At 34.4% G+C, this 24,445-nt stretch overlaps 1 protein-coding gene across 3 annotated transcripts in view; it reads left to right on the top strand.

Annotated features, from left to right (window-relative positions):
* Nucleotides 1-23,546, top strand: part of LOC131065504 (GDSL esterase/lipase At5g62930) — a 92,475-nt gene extending 68,929 nt beyond the window's left edge. Inside the window, exons 3-7 of one of the 3 annotated variants that reach the window (XM_058000004.2) lie at nt 13,479-13,619; nt 22,405-22,511; nt 22,817-22,981; nt 23,073-23,146; nt 23,346-23,546. In XM_058000004.2, the coding sequence (XP_057855987.2) occupies nt 13,479-13,619; nt 22,405-22,511; nt 22,817-22,981; nt 23,073-23,146; nt 23,346-23,431 (573 nt within the window). In that variant the 3' untranslated portion in view covers nt 23,432-23,546. Of the gene's footprint in view, nt 1-13,478; nt 13,620-22,404; nt 22,512-22,816; nt 22,982-23,072 lie in introns of all 3 variants that reach the window. The other 2 variants (XM_058000003.2, XM_058000006.2) reach the window with 2 other exon arrangements.
* Nucleotides 23,547-24,445: the final 899 nt, after the last annotated feature.

The following is a 24,445-nucleotide window of genomic DNA, read 5'->3' as shown; positions in this document are numbered from 1 at the left end:
GCCCAACCTAAGGAATATGCCCGTTCAAACATCATCCCTTGCTATCATTGATCTTAGGAATAGATTAGCCTCTCTAAACCCTTTTCTTTTGTCTTTTCTTTGTTAGTTGAAATAGATCCAACGTTCTAGCAGCATTCAAGTATCAACGTAAGTCCCCTTGTGATTCCAACAATATCACATCAAACCATTGAGCTTATCCACAAATCAAGACCTGACATTTGGAACCTTGGAGTCACCTCGTATGATCACGAAGTTTAGCATAAGAGGAGATTTTGTTCAAGAGAGGATGAGATACCTTGGTATTTTGTTCTGTGTATGAAGTGCATAAAAAACACATCAACAGGGAGGAATGGCCCTCTCAAGTCCCTTGCTTTTGTGGGGCATTCTAGAAACATCCCATCCCTATTGGTGCTAGTGGTGGGGTGGCAAGGGGACGATTGCTCCACATCCTTGAGTATGTAAGGGGTCATGCATCCTCATGGAAGATTGTATTATCTTCTCATTTTTTAGATGATCTTCCTTTGATAAATTGGTGTGGTGAATGAAAAAGTTAGCTTCTACAAATGAAATCTTCCTTGAGAGTTCACCTCATCCAATACACTTAGATAAGTCAATATTTATAATGCTATATTGTTTCGTAAACCAAAGAGTAGAAATAGCTAAATAAAGCACTTAGGGGAAATATAGTGTTGAAAATAACTAGAAATAGAAAAATAAAAATGATTTTTTAATTACAAAGATGAAAGATATAGACGTCGAGGAACCTGTGGTTGAATTCTTAGTCTGTTGGCCAAGGACACTAGTGTGTCGCATGGATTTTCATGTGTAGCATTGTCTAAAAGAGAAATCAGAAGAGGAGGGAGAAGAGAGGGGTTAATGAGCTGTTTCAAATAATTCTAAGCCATTTCCATTGACTTGGAAGGTGATAAGTGGGAAAAAATGCCCGGAAATGCCTTTAATGGCATTGTCACAAGACACTAGCTCTACACGCGAATGTCCATGCTAAGTGCTAGTGTCTAGGCAACTTATGTTAAAAAATGGTGGGAAATGAGATAAACACAAGGCTAATACAAAAGTGATACAAAAAGGTGACCATTGAAAAAGAGGCTTGAGTACCTTGAGAAGGAAAAAGGCTAATGCAAGGGCTGAAATGAGTAACAATATTTTTAAGTTAATGGACACCAAAGTAGATCCAGAACATTGGTGAAATTGCAAGAGTATGCAATTTACCACACTACAATTAGGAAAAAGTTGGGTGGTTTAGAATATGCATACATGCTCTATGTATGTCTAATATGCATACATGCTCTATTTATGCATGTCCTTGAGATGACTTGGTCTCCAAAACATAGGTTTTGATGGGTTCGTGCATCCACATGGAGCATTATATTAGCTTCCCTATCTTTTAGACAATCTTTGGAAAAAAGTTTGGGTGGTTTCAAAAAATACCCATCCATGTCTCTATGTATGTCTCTATATATTCATATGCATACATGCTTGTGGGCATGCACATATATAGAAATATAAAGGCAAATGCTTTCGTGTTGTGTGTGTATTTGGTTATGCATTTAGCTCATGTGTGTGTTGATGTGTTTTTTGTGACACCTCAAACACAGAATAAAATACCAAGTATTCTATCCTCTCTCGAATAGTGAAACCTCATTTGCTAAACAATATGATGAAATAAGGCAACTCCAAGGTTTACAATGCGAACATTGTGACTTTATGATGTTGGATAGACTCAGTGATTTGATGTGATATTGCTGGTTAACACAAAGGGACTTACGTTTTGCTGGAACGTGGAAACTAACTGAACTTGGAAAATAAAAGACTAAAGGGATATAAGGTTAGAGAAATCTAAGCTAAGACCTATGAACAATGATGATAACGGATAGTGGTAAGATAGATGGATTCCATAATCAAGCTTTGCTTTGCCATGAGGAAAAAACTACACAAAATTGATGCAATCTCCAAAGGTAATGAAGGATTTTCATATTGTAAAACATTCATCCAAATACCCAATACTGGCGCAATCCAAATGAACATCTACAATTGAACTAATGCTAAATTAGGTTCAGATTGACCATACAGTACAATTTGCAATCAACAAACTACAAATGTTATGAACCAGAATTCCATCAAACATCTTCACATTTGTACAGTACAATCAATGAACTTCAACTAACTTTGAGAAGTAACAAGAAACCATGCAAAATGTAAAAACACCACACAAAGATCCACCATAACTTCAATGAAAGTAATGTATTGATTTCAACATAGTCTTGGCAACAATCTCGAGCTTCCTCCTCCCTACTCTACTACTACTGCTTCTCTATTCTTGCTACTATTAACCTTTACAAATGAGAAGGCTGAGCCTTATATAGACGTCTCAATTACATATGAATGGCTAGGACTGATTTGAAATCAACAATTGAGATAATTTAAAGTAAACTCTAATTAAGGTTAGTTACAACTAACACCTCATTGACCAATGAGAAAATTACAACATTTTGGACGCATGGCCTTCCCTTGAATGTGGACCAATCAGAGATGAGGTAAGGAATAATTAATAATATTTGATGTAGTGCCACATGTCACTTGCTCCTTTTGGAATGAGTTAGGTTCAATGCACTTGGACATCATCATTGGATTGTTTGATGATGATTGGGTGCCACCTTAGCATAGATATCTCTTGATGCTCAACATTATTGAACCTTTTGACTGATTGTGATGGTTCATATTATCAAATTGCATCACCTCAATGAAGTTTCTAACTTTGATTAACTCTTTTGAACTATCTACTTTCCTAGATCACATTTCACCTTCACGTTTGGGAATTCTTTGTCTTGATATATTTTGCAATGCATTCTCATGTTTGGGAATCCATCTTATAATGTCGTTATTTTACCTTTTATTCTCCGCTTCGAAACATCTCTTTGCCTTGGTGAAATTTTCTATTGTATTGCACTGTAATGTCCCCTACTAGGTTTAGACATGTTTTAACTTTTAACCATAATCAATCTATTTCCATATACTTATGACTCAAACTAAATATATTAGGAGACATTTCCCCTTAACATGAATCCAATCAGTGATATTCCATTGCTCAATCAATTAACTATTAATAAATAAATGGTTCATCTATCATACATCCATAATTCTTATGAGCTCTTTCTGATTTGCGATTTAATATTGTTATTTGTCTAATTAAGACATTATATATATATATATATATATACACATATACATATATATATATATATATATGTATATAATCTTATTAATATTACAACATTATATATATATTAATAATATAACCAATTATGAATGTATTTGTTAATTACATTTTAGATACTTTATTGATACTACCACTGCTTTAAACATTGGTTTTTACTATATTTAGGTGCTGGTAAAAGGGCAGACAGATCTGACGCATAGCAGATCTGGTCTGCCACTGTTATGGAATTAAGTATTACTGTTATACAATATTGCAGTCTTGGTTAATATTTTTATCAAATTCTGTATACAAACATTATCGGGCTACATATATGAAGCTTACCTATTAAACATATACCCTATGCATACCACCCGAAACAAGGATGTTACTGCCTGTGACTTAATAACAGTTCTGATTTGATCTGATCTGATTTGATAGATGTTGTAAGATAATGTTCCTCTCTTCTCTTTAAATATTTATATATTTTATATTTTTAGTTGTATGTAATTCCTCCTATCCTTTTCGTATTTGAAACTTCTTTATACCTTTATCTCTTAAAGGTCACGCCCTTCGAAGAATCACCTTATTGAAGAGTCATGTCTTGCGTTGTCCCTAATGGATAATGGCGATTCTTGGTATTTGTTAATTCTTATCGATGTTAACATGATTGCCGAACATTGCACCATATTATATATTTTCTTGGACTCATCGATATTTATTAATCTAGTCGATTGTGTATGGGTAATATGATAGATCGATAGCATGCAGTGATGATCAATTGGTAGTCTTTGATACTTAGTCTATCCTTTGGATGCATAGGTAATATATCCATATCGTTGTTTGTTAATTGATACATGGGTTAATGCAATATTCAATCTTTCATTTCCAGAGATGATGAGAGTAGGTTAATCACATGTTTTATAATTTATACTATATAAATTATGTTTACAATATGATATTAATTTATTTTTTTATTCAAATATTTCAAGAACATTATTAGTAATAAATTTTAATAAATATTAATTAAATAATAATATTTAATAAATAAATAAATTTCAAATAATCATTCGATGGTAATTTTCATATTAATTAATAATAATAATTGTTTTATTTAGGATATATATATATATATACACTAATGGAAGGGACATGACAGTCCGCCCTTCCGGAAATTGCTTGTCCTCAAGCAATCGACAATTTTCCCAATCGAGTCATCTCCTAATAAAACATAAGATATACATACATGAAGTACACACACAATACATGCAAAGTAATGAGGCATGAAGCCTGAATATATTTAGTACACATGAAGCATGAGACATTAAGAGGATGGCATGAAGTAATACACACGAAGTCATTCAAAGCTTGAAGTATACATGGAAATCTCAAAGCATAGACAAAAGTAATACATGTAGCAATATCCACATGTACATGTAAGATATGGAGCGTACATGTCATATGGAGGTGCTTAGTCATTCAAAGCTTGAAGTATACATGGAAATCTCGAAGCATAGACAAAAGTAATACCTGTAGCAATATCCACATGTACATGTAAGATATGGAGCATACATGTCATATGGAGGTGCAAAGCATATATATGAAGCATACATAGAGTAAGCACTCTCAATACATTAAGCATACACATGAATACATAAGAAATGAGACATACATACGAATACACATAAGGTGTAAATCCGAAGCATATAAGGCAAGAAGCATCTACATAAAACATGGAGTATACACATGAATATACACAAGGTGTGAAGCAGATGTGTAATACAAGTGAATACAATTAAGGCATGCACATACAAGTGAAATACATGTAACCGATACATGATACATACACTTAGAGAACGCACACGAGATAAGCATTCCGTGAACACATCAGTCTTGAAGTAACTATGTTTAAGATATGAAGCATTTGAGAAAGGCATATAAAATACACATAGAATAACATATTGAAAACATTTCATGATGTGAAGCATTTTCAGGATGTACAACATACATTACGAAGGTGTGTGTGACACAGTCATGCTGAAAATGTAACAAACAAGGAGCAATCACATAATTATACATTCATTACAAATATACACGTACACATATAAAACATACATGGGAGCAAACATATTGAAGACACAACAAATACATAAATATCCACAAATCATGAAGTGTATATACATTTAAGAGAAATATACATTAAGTACATGAATACCCTTAAAGCATGAAGCAATTCACTTAAATACCTATCAGACATGTAGCGCAAATCCATAAGTATATACCTGAAATATGAAATAGCACACATGTAAACATAAGGTAATATACATAAGGTGCAAAGCATAGATGTAAGGCATGGAGCATTCACGTAAAACACCAAGTAATATATAGGACATGTAAGGCTTGAAGCAATATACACGGATATACGTAAAACATGAAGCAAGGCACATAAGGCAGGAAGTAGCTACATAAAGCATGAATAATACATATGAATACACGAAAAATCTTGAATCATGAAGTATACAGAGGAATGCATGTAAGGCATGAATCATGCACATAAGTACATTTAAGACTAAGTCATACATGTGGAAAACATATTAGGCAGAAAACCAACATGTTGTTTATGAAGCATGGATAACAAATACACATGAAGTATATGCATAGGGAATGAGTCACTCACGTATCATACATGTAAACAATGAAGTAGTACACAAGCATACATGAGAAACGCACATATGGAATGGACATGCTGAAGACACATCAGTCATGAGGCATACATAAAGACAAGGCATACATGCTGAAAAACATATTAGACATGAAGCAATTTTTGAATACACACAGTATATATATACCAAGAATACAAGGAACATACATTAGAAAGGTGCATGATGTAATTATACCGAAAACATGACAGCATTAAGAAATCCTGTAATGTCCCCAAGTAAGTTTAACCATTTAAGACATCATAATTCCAACATTCTCAAAGCAAATAGAAATAGAAATAGAAATTAACATCACGATGGAGTTCAACTTAAAAACCTTACTAATAATTTAAGTTTGGAAAGGATTATGATCTTGAATAGGACGCTTTGATACCTCAGCGTGACGACTCCCTCAGGGTTTTGGATCCAAGCCCAGGCCTAATTCTGGGACGACACCCTCAAGGTCTTACATGGGTCGCTGATCTCTACCCATCTTGGGATAGACGCCTGATGGTTTTACACAGGCCTTTCCCTATTCATTCATACAACCTTCCGACTACATTCATATTAAGGATTAACAATTTGTTTGTCTTGTTTAATTGTTCTATCTTGTTCATTTGCTAGTTACGGATAAGAGTTGGTATCATCAAGAATAAATAGTTTTGGATTCCTAACCATAAGATATATGAATTCCAATGACTTCTTCATAAGTCGTGACTCTAATAAGAAACACATCTTTATGTAGAGGCGTCTTCTATCGGTGATTAGTTATTAATGTAATTGGTGAGAGTAAATTACATTAGCAACTTTATGTATAAACAACAATTTCCGTGATAAACATGTGATCATCGATTATTTAAAGGATGGGAAAGCAGACAGATCTGACATGTGTCAGATGTTGTCTGCCACTATATTGTTATTTATTGTTTATTAATGTTTTATTAGTCTTATTAGTTTTTGTTGCCTTGTCAATATTACATTATGATTACCATGTAAATAAGAATATTAATATTATGTAATATTTAATGAGTATGTATTATTAATGTAAATGTGTGTAATACTCTATTTATTATGTTTATGAAACTGATTACATAATACTATAGAGTTTCAGTCATAAACTCATATAATTAAATAACTGATACGTAAGTATATTCAGATATCAATCACTATTATGGGGACATCACAGTCCTCCCCATTCAAAATTGCTTGTCCTCAAGCAATTTACAATCATTTATCAATAAAAACAGAAAGTATATATATGAACATACAAGGCATACCCGAAGTATACACATGAATGTACGAAAACGCAAAGCATACACAAAGTATACACATGAATACACATATTGTCAGATTTCTTCTTAGTGACTAGAATGATTCATTGATTCATCTTTACCCTGTAGGATGGCAGGATCATAGCTCTGATACCATTTGTAATGTCCCCTACTAGGTTTAGACATGTTTTAACCATAATCAATCTATTTCCATATACTTATGACTCAAACTAAATATATTAGGAGACATTTCCCTTTAACATGAATCAGTGATATTCCATTGCTCAATCAATTAACTATTAAGAAATAAATGGTTCATCTATCATACATCCATAATTCTTATGAGCTCTTTCTGATTTACAATCTAATATCGTTATTTGTCTAATTAACACATTATATATATATATATAATCTTATTAATATTACAACATTACTCTCTCTCTCTCTCTCTATATATATATATATTAATAATATAACCAATTATGAGTGTATTTGTTAATTACATTTTAGATACTTTATTGATACTACCACTGCTTTAAACATTGGTTTTTACTATATTTAGGTGCTGGTAAAAGGGCAGACAGATCTGACGCATAGCAGATCTGGTCTGCCACTGTTATGGAATTAAGTATTACTATTATACAATATTTCAGTCTTGGTTAATATTGTTATCAAATTCTATATACAAATTATTGAGCTACATATATGAAGCTTACCTATTAAACACATACCCTATGCATACCACCCGAAACAAGGATGTTACTGCCTGTAACTCAATAACAGTTCCGATCTGATCTGATCTGATCTGATTTGATAGATCTTGTCAGATAATGTCCTTCTCTTCTCTTTAAATATTTATATATTTTATATTTTTAGTTGTATGTAATTCCTCCTCCTATCCTTTTCGTATTTGAAACTTCTTTATACCTTTATCTCTTAAAGGTCACGCCCTTTGAAGAATCACCTTGTTGAAGAGTCATGTCTTGCGTTGTCCCTAATGGATAATGGCAATTCTTGGTATTTGTGAATTCTTATCAATGTTAACATGATCGCAGAACATTGCACCATATTATATATTTTCTTGGATTCATCGATATGTATTAATCAAGTCGATTGTGTATGGGTAATATGATAGATCTATAGCATGCAGTGATGATCAATTGGTAGTCTTTGATACTTAGTCAATCCTTTGGATGCATTGGTAATATATCCATATTGTTGTTTGTTAATTGATACATGGGTTAATGCAATATTCAATCTTTCGTATCCAGAGATGATGAGAGTAGGTTAATCGCATGTTTTATAATTTATTCTATATAAATTATGTTTACAATATGATATTAATTTATTTTTTTATTTGAATATTTCAAGAACATTATTAATAATAAATTTTAATAAATATTAATTAAATAGTAATATTTAATAAATAAATAAATTTCAAATAATCATTTGATGGTAATTTTCATATTAAATAATAATAATAATTGTTTTATTTAGGATATATATATACACATACTAATGGAAGGGACATGACATTGCACCTTGATGTCCTCTTGAAATGTGAAACGTGTCTTTGATGTCCTTGATCCCCTTGTAGTACTTGTTTCTTGATGCTGTGATGACTTTATCTTGCACTGTGAAACGTGGATCCTTTGATCTTGGATTTCCAAAGGAAATCCAAAGTCAATGTAGAGTCTTCCTTGTAGATCAAACCCTCAAATATCTTGATGTCTTTCTCAAGTTAATAAGGTGTTCCTCTTCTTTGCATCATTCACTTTCTCTTGAAATTGTTGATCTTGTTATCCTTGCAAATGTTGTTATCCAAGTTGCATCTTCATCCTCTTTCAACTTGAACCTTGATTCCTTGATGTTGTCGTTGTTGTAGAGTCCTTGCATCCTTGAGGTTGTGAAGTCCATCTTACATGCTCCCTTGCATGACTTGAAACTTGCCTCCTTCCTTCACCTTCATTCCTTTTTGCAACCATACCTGAAAAAGAAAGAAATACGTTGGATTATGATAGCAAATGAAACCCTAAGTTAAGGGAATGCAAGAAATTGATATGAAAATGAAAATTAGAATCTTGCATTCTTAACTCGTGATAATAAACCCAATGACAAACTTGTAAAATAACACCCATAATAACATTAATTCATAAAAATTGGTCCACCAAAGCCCCCCAAAATATGGAATTAGCACTTTTACTTGGCAAATTCTGGAAATGAAGTTTAAAACTGGAACAAAGGCTCAAATTAGTGAGAAAGTTCGCTCAATTGTTGAATGTGAATTGCCTAACTCCTTCGAATTCGCCTAATTAGGTCTTGGGTTTGATTTTTTCTTGAAAATTCACCTCCAAACTGCTGGACTTCCTCTTAATTCAATTATGAAATCCACTTCAAATTTTGCTTTGAATTCAATCTAACTCTTCTTGGATCTCGCTTGAGAAATGAATAGCATTTGATGTGGAAAGAGCTTGCATTGACTTTTCATTTATATGCATTTCAAGGATAATATATTTCTCCTTTAATGAGTCGGCCATATTTGGGATTGTTTATTGCTTTTTATTTTTCAAATTCAAATAATTTCCTCCATTTGAGGTTGGCCCTTTTGACAAGACTTGAGCGCTTGCATTGATTGCTTTACACACGTTCTGATGGAGTATTTATCCTGGTTGGTCCCCCATGTTTTCACCATTGAAAGGGTATGTAAGCAAGGTGGGGCGCACTTCATTCAACACATTTCTCATTGCATTTAATATTAATTGCTCTTCTCTGCTGTGTGAATTAGACCTGCACTTTAAGTTTGCTCCTTTATGGCTCATTTTCATATGGAAGAGGGACAGATGCAAAGTGGTTATAGGGGGTAAGAGGGACTAAGGACTGAGTGCATTTGAGCTGTACTCAAGGACTAAACGAGGCGGTATTTGATGGTGCAAGGGGACAATGCAAGTCAGCTATTTCATGTGCATAGGGACTAGTCCTTGAGTGGGTTTTCTAGGTGTGACGGACAATATGCAAGGCATGATTTCTTGGGTGTGAAGGCCTAAATGCTGAGCGGGCTTTCATGCTTGCTATGGACTATGAAGGGCACTTCTTAGGAGATGTAAAGGACTAAACTAAAGCGCAATTTCTTGGCTAAATAGGGAAAAATGAAGCTGGGTAGGATTCTTGGTGAGGAAGGACAAGATGATAGGCAGAATTCCTAGGTGTAAAGGGACAAGTTCATCTTAATGTTGGGCGCAATTTCAAGGATATCAAAGACAATGCAAAGCGGATGTGAGGAGTCCCCAAGGACAAGGCTCACCTTCAAGATGTAAAAGGACTAGGCAAAGCAAGGGCGCTAATTCGTGATGAAGAGGACTAGTGAAGGGCGGTTTTCCATGATGAACAAGGACTAGGAGGGCACACTTAAGACTTTGATCAAGGACAAGGAGGGCGCAAATCCTTGCTAGAGAAGGACAAGATGCTAAGCGCCTGGGTGAATTGATCAAACATAAGCGCTCAGGAGATGTTAAGGAACTTCGACAAAACACCTAATGAAACATCTGATTGGAGAGTGAAAAATCCATGTTTGAGCTTTGAATTCCATATTTCAACAAGGATTGCACTTGACTTTTGAATTTCATCCAAGGAATTTCACAAAACGTCCTCTATTATCTTGTCAAGGTCGGAAAAAAGGAATTTGACAAGGAATTTTCCTTGTTTTGACATATTTTTCGTTTTTTTCCATGTTTTTCAACACTTTATCATTTTTCAAACGTCAATCATCTTGACAACTTTCTTGACAACTTTTTGCAACATTTCTCGCACTTTTGACAACATTGACAACATTGACAATTTTGACAAATTTTCAATTTTTTTTCTCTATAACATCTTGCATTTTCAATGTAATGTCCCCACTTCGAAAGAGAATTTAATAATAAATGATAATAATAAAATTAAAACATTAAAAATTAAATTAAAATATAAAATAATATAATTAAATATGATTAATTAAAAATTAATTAAGTTAATGAAAATTCAAAAGACATGAAAGAAAAAGTTGTGACTCCCTCAACAATGAGATATAAAAGGGAGAAGCGAACCTAATTTGAGAGGGGATAATTTGGAAATGAGAAGTGCAGATCTGATTTAAATAATAGGTGGAGATCTGATTACGAAAGGCTATGTCCCTTCCAAAGGGTAGAAATAATGAAGAGTTGCACTCTTTCAAAGGGTGCTAATGGTGAAAGGGCATGTCTCTTGCCAAAGGGCATACATGATGAAGAGGTGTGACCTCTCCCTCAAATTGATAGATATAAAGGTAAGGAATCAAAAGCATCTAGTGACATCACCATTGATCAGATCAGATCAGATCAGAATTGTTATCAAGTTACAGGCAGTAACATCCTTGTTCTTGGTGGTATGCATGGGGATGTGCTTAATATGTATGCTTAGTATATGAAGCCTGATAAAGTTGTTATGCAGAATCTAGTAATAATATTGTTATAAATTGCAATATGTATGACAGTCATACTTAATATCATATATATTCATAATACATGAGAAGTTAGTGTACTTATAGTCTAAATCATGTTAGTACTGTCAGTATTTAAGAAGACGGGGATGAGATGTTCTAAAGAGGGGCAGTCTAAATCCAAGCAATAGGTTAAGTCCCAAGATAGGGTGGGGATCAGCGACCCATAAGCCTTGAGGGTATAGACCCAAGATAGGTAAGGGCTTGGATCTGTAAACTTTGAGGGAACTTATTTTAGTTGGTCTCCAAGCGCTTTGGTAACATACGTAAACCTTTCTCCCTTAAAACTGAAGTAGTAGTAGGGTCTAATATCTATATTAATAATGATATTAATCATCTAATGATGAAAATAGATAAGCACCTGCTAATAACTAGTTGAAGAATATCAATGATTGGTTCTCATGATTAGTCTCTCAATCAATTTTAGTATATTGAAATAGGTAAATTATGTTAATCAGGTAGGGGACATTACAAATGGTATCAGAGCCTTGATCTTGCCATCCTGCAGGGTAAGGCTAAAATAATGAATGCATTCGAGCCAATAAGAAGGGTCTAACAATGAGAATATTCACATGTATACTCCGTGTTTTTCACGTGTATGCTCCGTGTTTTGATTCATATTGGTAGATGACTTAGTTTGAGAAAGTTAAAATCGACGTTGCTTGAGGACAAGCAAATTTGGGAGGGGTGGACTGTAATGTGCCCAGTTCGAAATAGAATTTAATAATAAATGATAATAATAAAATTAAAACATTAAAAATTAAATTAAAATATAAAATAATATAATTAAATATGATTAATTAAAAATTAATTAAGTTAATGAAAAGTCAAAAGACATGAAAGGAAAAGTTACATTCAACCTCAATCCTCGTTCCTGATGTTTGTTCACGAATTCCTGACGTTGTCACACCCTAAGGAAAAGACATTGCACTCCTAAGACATTCCAAAGGTCACTCAACACTCACCCTATCTTGGATTGACAAGACATAAACCCTTCTCACAAGCAAAGGCTAAAGGACCAAAACTATTGCCAAGCTAAGACAAAACACTAATCTAACAAGCAAAAAAGTGGGGGTCTCCATTTGCAATGGGGCGTGTATGTTTGCAACATAACTGATAACAGTGTGCAAACTTTGTATACAATAGAATTTATCTTTCCATAGCATCACTCCACAAGTCATCAAAATCTGATGGGTAATATTGGGAGATATTTCTTGTCATTATCATGTTTATTTTGTCATGATTAATAAGTGGAGAGATTTTCGTGTTGCAATTGCCTCAATTGCCATATCTTGCAATACTTATGAGAAAATGTTGTTTGCTGTAGTGTGATCTTGTGACCTCTTTGATTTGCGGAAAACGTTGAATGAATGTGTGGGTTGTTTGATAGGATGTCTTATTATTTCTCCTCTATGCAGATGTGGATGCTTTATCCTGGGTGACATTTCAAAAGCTAGCATGAAAAATTCCTATGGTAATCAACCTGGCAAAAAATAATCTTGGCATGACTTACTTACCTAGCTCAACCGAACATCCAGCTTCTGTGCCTTATTTCTCATATTTTAGCATCTTGAACATGTACAACTTGGAAATTTGGGAATTTTGATGCAATCAGAGAATGAATTTCATCTTAAATTTAAAATTTATGTTCATCATGGTAAATGATGATAGAATTTCAGAAGGAATCCATATTGATATTCTTGTAAATAAAAAAATGAAGATTATGTTATGTTTTATATTCTGCTGCTTTTTTGTAATGTAATTGTTTTCCTTTTGTGCAGGAGTCTTTGAAGCAACCATCAGTGGTAACAGTTTTTTTTGGAGCTAATGATGCAGCTCTCCTAGGGAGGAGCAATGAGCGGCAACATGTGCCTCTTACAGAGTACATGGCGAATCTTCACCAAATCATAACTCATTTGAAGGTTGAAGTAGATTTGAGCAGAGTGTCTTAGAATTTAAGTTTAAAAGGATTGTTAGTGGTTCGCATCTCTTTCAAATTTTAATTTTACCTTATATTTTTTGGTCTGAAAGCATGTAAATGCATGATGGTTGGAGTTACTGCTCAACTATGTAGCTAATTGAATGATATGTTACAATAATCTTTAGCTTATTGCAGGAGTGAAATTATTCAAAGGAAGCCACGAATCAATTTACTCTATTTCTTATATCACAAATGAAGTTCTTAATCCAATTAGGTACATGAATGTCTGGCATCACAGGACTCAGCAGAATGCATTTTGTACTGGAAGAAATGCATGTCACTTATCTTGACGTAAAAGATGAGAAGTTGATTTCACTTTCAATGGAACTTGAGAATATTATGATAGTTTACAGGAAATTCTCCATAGATTTTAGAATTATTGTAGGTGGGTGTTAAAAGCCCGTTAAAAGCCCAGCTGTAGCTGGCTGTGCTGGTGCAAACCCTTATTAGAAACTTTAGGTTCTAAAAACTACAAAATGATAAATACGAATGTTCTGAAACCTTATGAATTTTGTCCGCTTTAAAGCCCATATCTGAAACTCAAAATTTGAACTTGAGAACTTTTAAACTACCATACAAATTTGGAAATTGGAAACTGCTGCAAACTAGAAATTTGAAAATGCAAATGATAAAGTTGAAAATTACTGGTGAAAAATAGAATTATGATTGTTTTTTTCCAGTGTTCCACGGAAACGTGTTTCTCCCTCTCAGGCCCAAGTCCCCCCGTCCCCGAAACCCGTCCCCAAAACTTTTTCTCTTTGTCCCCTCGTTCCTGAAGCCCGTCCCCACGTCCCCGCGTCTCCTCGTTCCCAACATCCGTGGAACACTGTTTTTTTCTTCTATTTCTTTTTTCCTGGAGGCTGGAAAAAGATTCCCTTAATGGCTTATTAACTTTATGCATGTGGGATAATGATATAATCACTTCTTGCAGACATTATATCTTAGCAATCCATTCGTTGAATTTGTACATGTTGACCAAAATGTGGATTGGTGAACTCACTGTGTTGAAGGATGAGTGGGCTCATCAGTCCCAAAAGGGTTTAGCTACATAAAAAAATGGGCTGGGTGCACTAACATTCTATAAAAACATATTGTATTAGAGCATCTTGAAATTGAAAAAAGATTTGTGCTTTACAAAACAACATGCAATGAACTACAAACCTATGGAACATGGTCATCAGCAAATCTCCAAGAAAAACATCTCCATGGACCATTAGATGGGCTCAGATTGGCAAGGTAGAATTCAAATGATTGCCTGTTCTTCAAGCAGTTCTCATACTGTCTCCCTATAGGTAGAAAATCACATACAACATATACAATAAGATCTTCTATGAAAAGTAATGCATGCAAAATTTAGATATCCTCTGGTGAAATATTCGACAATTGTTCTCCCAAAATCCAAGGAAGGATGAACATTATATATTTCTGATTATCTAACTTAGCTTTAGCTATGAAAACATAGTGGAAACTGCATACAAGGTGAGGTCTTCCGTGATCAAGGATACAAATATAAAAATATAATGTATAGACTCAATGCAATTTTGCTCCACTCTAGCAAAATTCAGTAAACGAGGGTCTTCAAACATGTTAATAAAGGTGTCTATCCTCCAGGACCACCTCAATTAGCAACTTGGAAGGGGTACCAAGATAAACTTCTGGACAAGCAAATGGAATGGCTATGATGAGCCTCCCTCAGCAATTTGCTCACTGCAAAGGCATAACAGAACTTGCTGATTACCACATTACAAATCAGCTAGGACTTACTGAGTGGAATTACATTCTTATTTAAATTTTGAAGAACTTTTGTCAAATATGATTTTAAGCTTTGAAAAAGGAGTTCTTTAACAATCCTTCTCACCACAAACATGTAATATAAAGATTAAATAAATAATGGAATGTTCACAGTTAGAATGAAAATCAGCAAACAAGCTACTTCTTCAATGATATGGTATGAAATCTGGAATGACATGATTTGTTCAGTTAGCTTCTCTATTTCTTATTTCAGCAATATTTTTGTAGTCTTGGACAATGAACAATATAAGTGCACGTGGTACATGATAATCCAACAACCAATTCCAATCGCCAATTATAAGTAATCAAATAATTAGATTCCATAATCAACATCTAAGCTGTTTGGTTCTGGTGTGGGAATGGAATGGGTTTGGGGTTTGGGTATGCTAGTACAACAATTTGTTTTTTTCCTCAAGTACAGGTGTACATACATACATACATACATACATACACTTGAATATACAAAATATAATATACTATGATACTTGATAGTGATAAAGATAATCAATAATTCAATGTTATGTCGTGAGTCATATATATCCGATCAGTACAAAATTTAGAAATAGTAAATATTTAAAGTAAATAGAATAATTTTTTTTGTATCTTATTCTCTAGAGAAAGCATCTAGATATATGTCCTTGGTTCAACTTCATTTGAACTATAAGTAACCGTAGTGTCGGAGCTTCCTCATTACCTAAAGTTTACATGATCACATACACAAGTATACATCGATTCGGCTTGTGTCTCAGTGACATCCACACCAACATCCTGGGTGTCTGCTCATTCTCTATTCTCCTCTGCCATGGGTATTGTCTCTGCCTCTTTATCCAAAACAATTGTGAATTTACCTCGTCTAGTGTGATGAGTGATACTGTCATGCACCAACCTAAAACCCTAGTTGCAGCATTTAAAAACCCTAGTTGCTGCTTTATATAATCAAGTATAGATGAATAAATGAATGCATGGGCCGACCCTAGGGAGGAGAAGACAATATAGAATGAATAAAACAAAGTATAAACAAAATATATATTGCCACATAATAGGGCCAACCCAAGGTGAATCACAGCTTTAACAAATAGATTTGCATGAGGGCCAACATATTTGGCATTTAAAAACAAATTAAAATCTTGTTGTGTTAAAGCCGACCAAGATTAAAAAAAGATTAGTTTTCAGCAACTTATTTAATAGGGAGCCAACCAAGATTAGTTAAGCATTCCCAAGCAGCGCCTTATGAAAAGAGACATCCCTCGCAAAATGGAGAGGTATGACTCCCTCTCATTCGTAGGTATAAGGAGTGCAATTCATTTGTGGAGATCATCAACTGGAAATGATTTCAGATCGTAACAATTCAGAGTCACAGACAGTAACATCCTTGTCCTTTGTGGTATGCAATGAATAATGATTTAACATATATACGCCTAATATAAGCAGCAGACTAACCATTCAGCAAGGCATTGAAGAGAATCAGATCTGATATTGATAACAGATTCAGGCATACAGCAATTGATATTATAACTGTAATTTGATTGTGGTTTAGGGCAAAAATTAGGGCATTCACAAAAAGGGGACTTTACAAAGTCAGAGCACAAAATGTGTCTATGGCTAAGGCCTAGGTTGTAATGAACATAAACTAGATCGCCAACCTCTGCACTGACAATCTGTTGCACTTCTTGGAGTGTATTTGATCAAACATATTCCAATTGTGCTCACAACTTGAAGTATTGCATAATGCATGGTTAACTCAATACTTGAACTACAGTTCTCTGAAGATTTAGTATCTTAACACCATATATTTCCCACCATACATTTGAGATGAGAAAAAGAAAACATGTTTATCTCATTGTTCAACTTTAAGTTTCAATACTTAATAATAATATAAAAAGCTGAATTTTTTTAATTCTTAAACTTGAATTATGCCTGTAATAGATTTTTACTTGGCTGCAGTATCAACCGAGTTGCCTTGCATATATCACGTGCAAAGAGATTTCCTTATGCAAGTCTAAATATCTCAATCTCAATGACTATTTGTGCTTCAGTTCTAGAATCAAACATCATCCGCTCTATGACTATGCAGGGAGCCCACTTAGAACCTCTTCATCCCCCTTGAAATCAGGGCAGATTCGGAATGCCAAATTGAGGAAATCAGCAGCTGCACGTAGAGGCTTGTAAAGCTCAAGGTGCCATCGCCTATCGATGATTTCCCAAATGGAGTGATACTTTTATCAACTCTTGCTTAAATAGATCTAATGGCCTCCTTGGCCCTATCCATGCCCTTATATATGTAGCCCATTGTGGGCTTTTCCCCATCAACAACTCGTAGGAGAAGCACTAAGGACTCTATAAATTGCATATATTGTGAAACACTTAACATAAGTGTAAACAAAAATAAGCAAATAAAAGAAAAATAATAAAATATGAATAAAAATATAATGTAGAATTAGATTTACTTGTACAATCTCCGCAGTTGGTACCCAAAAGCTTTTCTCATCAAAAATCCATTTTTCCACATGGATGAGCCAACTTCTACCTTGTGAATTGTTTTATTAGGTTGAGGACATGTGTTATTGTATATGAATTTACAAATATTTTTTGCTATCTCCACACATGCTTTGATCCATGGAATCTTGCCAAGATCCTCCTATATGAGGTCAAAGGCAATGAGCAAAACAAGGAGTCCAAGACATTACGGGTGCCTATACATCTGTAGCTACCTACAACATAATTTGCTACATTATCTGTAACCACTTGCATCCCATTCTCCTCACCCACCTCAGCCATGACTCCGTCCAAAGCTTCACAAAGGAGTTCAATGTTTTTGTTGTTTCTCATTGCATCAATAGATTTGATGAATACTGTGTCACTTGAGAAAGAAACAAAAGCAATGAATCAATAAAGCATTAATTGAAAATCTTAATCACTAAATCAATGCATTTGATGAAGTACAATCACTTGAGGAAAGAAACAAGAAAACTTAGCAATGTTCTATTTCTTCTATCCATCCAACTATCAGTCATGATGGTGCAACACTTCTCCCTCCAAATATCTCATTGCTCCTCCATTGTGGTTTTCACATCAGCCACCTTTTGTGACAAAATGGAACCCTTTATCTCCTCATCATTAGGGAGCTTTGAAACCCGTCGTGCAAATAATAATGGCATCAACCATGTTTTGCCAATAAGGAAACCTAACACAAATAAATTAAATAACATAGGTATTATAAAATGGAGAGTTTAAAATTTGAATTTGATATACCTCTAAATATAAAAATTCATGAGACAGAATTGAGCTATATATTTTAAAACAAACCAACAAAAAGAATTACTTGGTTGTGTGGAATGGAATGGTGCAGTAGAACCAAAAGTTTCCAATTGCACTTTTAGCTGCATCATATATATCTATATTCCAACCCATTCATAAAAAAATTTGCCGTCCGGGAAACTCAATATGCATTCATAATTGAAAATTCATTTTCAATATGCCAGCACTTGTTTGCATGTAGTTCATTGTTTCTTTCTGGTTGGAGGATATTTTGATAGTTTTCCATTACTATTATGACCTACAACCACTTCTTTATGCACTACAAAGTTTTGGGTGTTTGTGAAATTCATTTCCAAGCTGTTATTCATATTTCTCAGTGCTTTTGGCTATGAGTCAGACCTGTTTACCTTTCATATCAGTGAAAAGTCCAATATTGCAGACCTGGAAACATGTTTTTACACACTACCTAGTTTTACGTGTTTATGAAATTTATTACCAGGCTGCTGTTCATTATTTCTAAGTGCTTTTGGAAGTGATTGAGACATGTTTACCTGTCATATGAGTGAAAATTCAGTTTTACAGACCTATAATAAAATTAAAAATGTTTTTTTTGAGCATTCGAGTCTCTTTTATTTATTTAAATGTGTTGGGAAAAGGGGGACGGCTGGCCGTCCCCGGGACGGTTAGGGGATGTCACAGACGTCCCCAACCATATTGGGGATGGGGGGACGTTCCCTTTGAGAGTCACTGTCGTCCCCAAGTTTCTGGGGTGTTTCCCACAGATTTTGCAATTTTGGGGATTGTGGGGGGACGTCCCCTGGCCATCCCCAAGTCCCTAAAACGTCCCTGGTATGGGGGATGGGGAATTTTAGTTCAGGGACGCGTCCCCGGGTAACGTAGCATAAACTGTTTCCACACATAACCTAGTTGAATATGTTTAATTGGGTTGTCTGCTTGGTCCTAAAGCACAAAGTGTCTTGGGGTTAAGGAGTGCATCTGTGAATTTGTAGATTGATACTTTTTCCTTTAGCATCCAGATTCTTTGTTGAGTTTCTTCCATGCTGGAAGAGAAACTATTTTTTGTTTTTACCAAGGCTGTTGGATCTAGCGATGATTCTTTTTGCATGATCTGCAATATATCCTCACAAGTCATCCTCGCATGTTTTTGGAGTCTGAAGAGCAACCACAAATCTGATGGAGTGATTTATATTGGGTGAATAGGGGATGTGTGGTGATTGGTTCTAAGGGGCTAGATCCTGATCCCTATCAGCAGTTGGATGATTGGAACTAGAAATTAGCTGATTTGGATGGCTAGTTTGTGAGGATTAGATCTTGCTTCTTAATTGTTGAGATTTTCAATATTGTGCGTTTATGAGTTAAATATCGCTTGGCATTTATTGAAAGTTTTGTAGCACAATGATGTTATGTTAGACATTGTAGCTTTGAATGCGACTTAGTGTAGCTTATTAATTCTTGTGCATGTCTGTTGAGGTAGATTAAATTGCTTTTAACGAGTTTGTAAGTTTTGTATTGTATGTTTACTCGAACTTGGAGATTGTGGCTTTATATTGTTTTTTTTATTTAATCCAGAGTTTGCATATTTGGACTCTGTAAACCAAGTTTTTTTTAACTAGGCAAAACTTGACAACTTAAAAAATACTTAAATATCTGTAAAAAAAGTATAAATTTATGCAAAATATAGGTTAAAAATGTATCAAATGAGTTTAGTAGGGGTTTGGAGGTAGGTCTCTGACCAGTGGGGTTGAGGGGTAACACCCCTTCCCTTGCAGGGGTATAAGGCCACAATACACAAACCTTCATAGTGCATGCTATTTTCATAATTGTGTAAAAATTATATTTTTTCCACATCCTAAGCACACTTGTATGTCTACTGTGCATGGCCAAGTATTTTTGTGAGTACTTGCCACCTTTCTGCCTTGTGACTTGCCAAAAACGCGGCCGCTAGATTGTGTGTTAACATCAAGAGTACTTGCTCAGGGAAAAAATCTGTGAGTTATTGGTGACTCAGCATGTCTGTATGCTATGATTCAATCTACCACAGCATTTATTTCCTTGTGGTTTAAGGTTATTCAAGCTTTATGTGTATTTGCACTGTTCAGTCTGTGCATTTAGTTGAACAGCATATGATTTAGTTGTAAGGTTTTTCTTTTGGTCAGAACACTGTAAATCTTGTCTTGAGTTGAAGTGTGTCGGCTTTTTGCCCTAGGTGAATTGGAAAAGATAGGTTCTAGTTTTGTTGGCTATTTGTGAAATGCCAAAAATTTAAAAAACATTGTATATATTGTAAATAGCAAGTACAGGAAAAACAGTGAATTGCAAATTAGCAGCGATCATTCCAGATTAGCAGAGACTTCTGTAGCAGTTAACAGCAATATTTGACAGCTGGTTTGGTAGACAGAGCAGCAGCAATTTCATTAGACAGTTAAATTCTGCTTAACAGCGATATCAACAGCAAGATAAATTCTACAGCTGTCATTTTAGCAGCAACTTTTGGAATGAGCAGTGACTCTAAAGTCTAAAAAACAGCACGATGACTTTTATTGACAGGACAATAGGGTACTAGGCCAGTTATATTCTTTGATATCTAAAGCAAAGGGAGTCAGACAAGAGATTGCTGATATGGAAGTATGATGGGAAGCAGTGACTCCCTTCTTATGAGGAAATGGCAGAAAACTGAATCATGAGTTTTGATGATGAAAATGCTTGCCGATAAATGTCTGAACCTCACTGATTTACTGAAAAGATAACAAGAGTTTAAGAATTAACTTAAAAAGCCTAATTCTTGATATGACCAAAAGCTTGAAGAAATTTCACTTCAGTCATATCTTGTAATGTTGATTTCACTTGGACCTTCTGAAGAGCAAATTTGCTGTGACAGGATTGTGACTGCTCTGTTGCAAAACAATTTACGCCAAAAGATTTCATGGAGAATCCTGTATTGAAGAAAGAATCAGGATGATTGATAAGTCAAATAGTGAACACCTGAAATAAAACACTTTGCTAATATCTTGAAATAATGATGGAGAGACTCCCTTCTTATGGCTCGTTCAGGAATGGAAGTGGCATAGAACCCTTTTTTTGGAATACATATAACTCTACATAGATATATATACAAGTGTAAATATACATATTTGTATACTTCTCTGTGTGCTTAAGCATGCAAATGTATGCGTATGTACAAATAACTATATTTATGTAAATCTTTTCATGTGTATACACATACAAACATGTCTAGGTTACATATGTTTATACACAATATATGCATACAAAACTGTATTTAAGTATTGTTTTGTGTGTCCTATTTCTTGCACAGCTGCCACGGTGATTTTAACGATTGAGCAATAAAATAAGTGAGATTTGGGAATAATAATTGTGAAATACTGAAATGGTTTTGCTTTGATGCTCTCCATTTGATTTACATAATATTATAATAGACGATTAATAACATCTATTGTTAAGCTTTAAAGAGTACTCCTCTCATTTTATAGCATACAAAACAATTTAATTAGTTCTCAAGGTTTTCATTTAACTTATTAATCACCATATAAATACCTACAGTTTTTCGAGGATAGCTCTATTATCACTTAAAACTACTATCCTATTGTTTGGAAAAATGGCAATATTATATGCTAATTTCCGTTTTATTCTTGATGCAGAAATGTTCATCTTCGATGCTGATAATGCTAATCACTCCTCCCCCTGTTGATGAAAAGGGGCGCAAGCAGTATGCAAGGTCACTTGTTTTGGCTCATCCTAGACTTTTGTATGTCTCTGCTTGATTTCTGGGAATTTAGAGAAAAACTGGGGCTAGGATGGGAATAACTCCCTAAGATGACCATAGATTCAACATTTCTTGCCACGCTGATCTCGACTTTGGATTAGAGCCTACTATAGACTTTTACGGAGAGTTAGTTGTCTATGAGGCCTATAATTTCGGTTAGTGACTCATGAAACAAGTACAAAAGGTTATTTGCATTGCCTCTAGTATCGTGTTTAAATATCTGGTGCAATATTATTAGTGTAAATTTATTGATGTATTCATAATAATGTTTCCTTTCATTTCTGCAGAGCTACTTATGGCGAAAATGCTGTTGATTTACCAGAACGAACTAATGAAGTTGCAGGAGCCTATGCAAAATCTTGCCTAGAAGTTGCAAGTGAGGCTAGCATTCCAGTAGTTGACTTATGGTCAAGAATGCAAGAGACCCCAGAATGGCAACACAAATATTTGAGGTATACAAACATGCAGTAACTTATGTATTTCAATGGACCAAAAATATGCTCCTTGTTATTGACATCCTTTATTCTGCTTTTTTGTCCACAGTGATGGTTTACACCTTACCCCAGATGGCAATGCTATCGTCTTCGAAGAGGTTCTCAAAATACTCAATGCAAGAGGTTTGAATTTTAGTGACATTCCAGATGATTTTCCACATCATTCTATTATCGATGCCAGGGATCCACAAAAAGCATTCCATGGCAGAGAATGATAGACCATTCTTGTTGCACACTCGGGAAAATATATATCAATTGCTTTGATTTATTTTTATGTTGTTGTTAGTGTCGATCTATTTACTTATCTGATTGGAACTTGCAGCATATATGGCGAATAGCAAAAAAGAGTTTATTGATTGCCAACGACTGTTATGTATTCTCCAACCACTATTACTTGTTCATGGCTAATCTTACTTGTCAGGTTTGATAATTATGTTGTAGATAGACTTCTTTGCTGTCTGTCAGTTTGTATTTTAAGCTTGAAATTTGATGGGTGGAATTGTATGCATCCTTGGTTGACTTCTTTCAGGCTATTTATCATGGTGCACTTATATTAGGTGGTTTTAGCATCTAAACCAGCAACTTAGTTCTTATTATATATAAATTTTCTCGTTATAAAAAAAAAACTCATTACTGAAACATGATTAAACATTCTACCTTATTCAAATTTCACAATTTAGATAATGATTAAATCATATAATCATGCAAGTCATAAAAAATATTTACAAAAAACGTGAAATTTTAGCAATCCTTTCAATCACGCATCCATTGGAATTTTATAAGTACTGGTTCTGAAATTACTCTTGATTCAAATGTGGGTTACCTAGGTTAAATACAACATTAATCTTACTCATATCAAGTACAATGACTAGGTATAGTAAGAAGGGATGGCTTAGTGTGACATCTCCCATACATCTAGCTAGGTGGAGAAATTCCCTATACCTCCATACTCAATACACACATCAAGCATATGATAGCCAAAACACAATATAACTCCCCAAGTGGGGTAGAACATCATGAAACATAAAAGCAAACATTCATACATACATGTGTGTAAACTATTGAAATAAGAAAAGACAATGCAAACATAAACATGGACATAATAAATCTCATAAAATGCACTTATAACTTGGTGCCACTACAAAATGATAAGACAAGAACATCTCAAATCAAAATAGTCAAGCATTGATACATGAATCCAAGTCCAAAATAAAGCTATCATAATGAAAACACTAGAGGCATTACACCCTACTCCACTAGAAGTAGGCTTGCTCCTGGAAGCTTGCAAAAAGATGGGGATAAAGAACTATTAGCTGCATTACATGCTCTCATGTCATTGAAGTTTCTTCAACTAGGTCCCATTGGACCTTTTATCTACTCCACCTCCCAACCTTGAAGTGCTAGTCTCTAATGTCAAGACAA

This window comes from Cryptomeria japonica, chromosome 4, assembly GCF_030272615.1.
Source record: "Cryptomeria japonica chromosome 4, Sugi_1.0, whole genome shotgun sequence".
Classification (NCBI taxonomy): Eukaryota; Viridiplantae; Streptophyta; class Pinopsida; order Cupressales; family Cupressaceae; genus Cryptomeria; species Cryptomeria japonica.
This window is presented reverse-complemented; position numbering and strand designations above follow the sequence as displayed.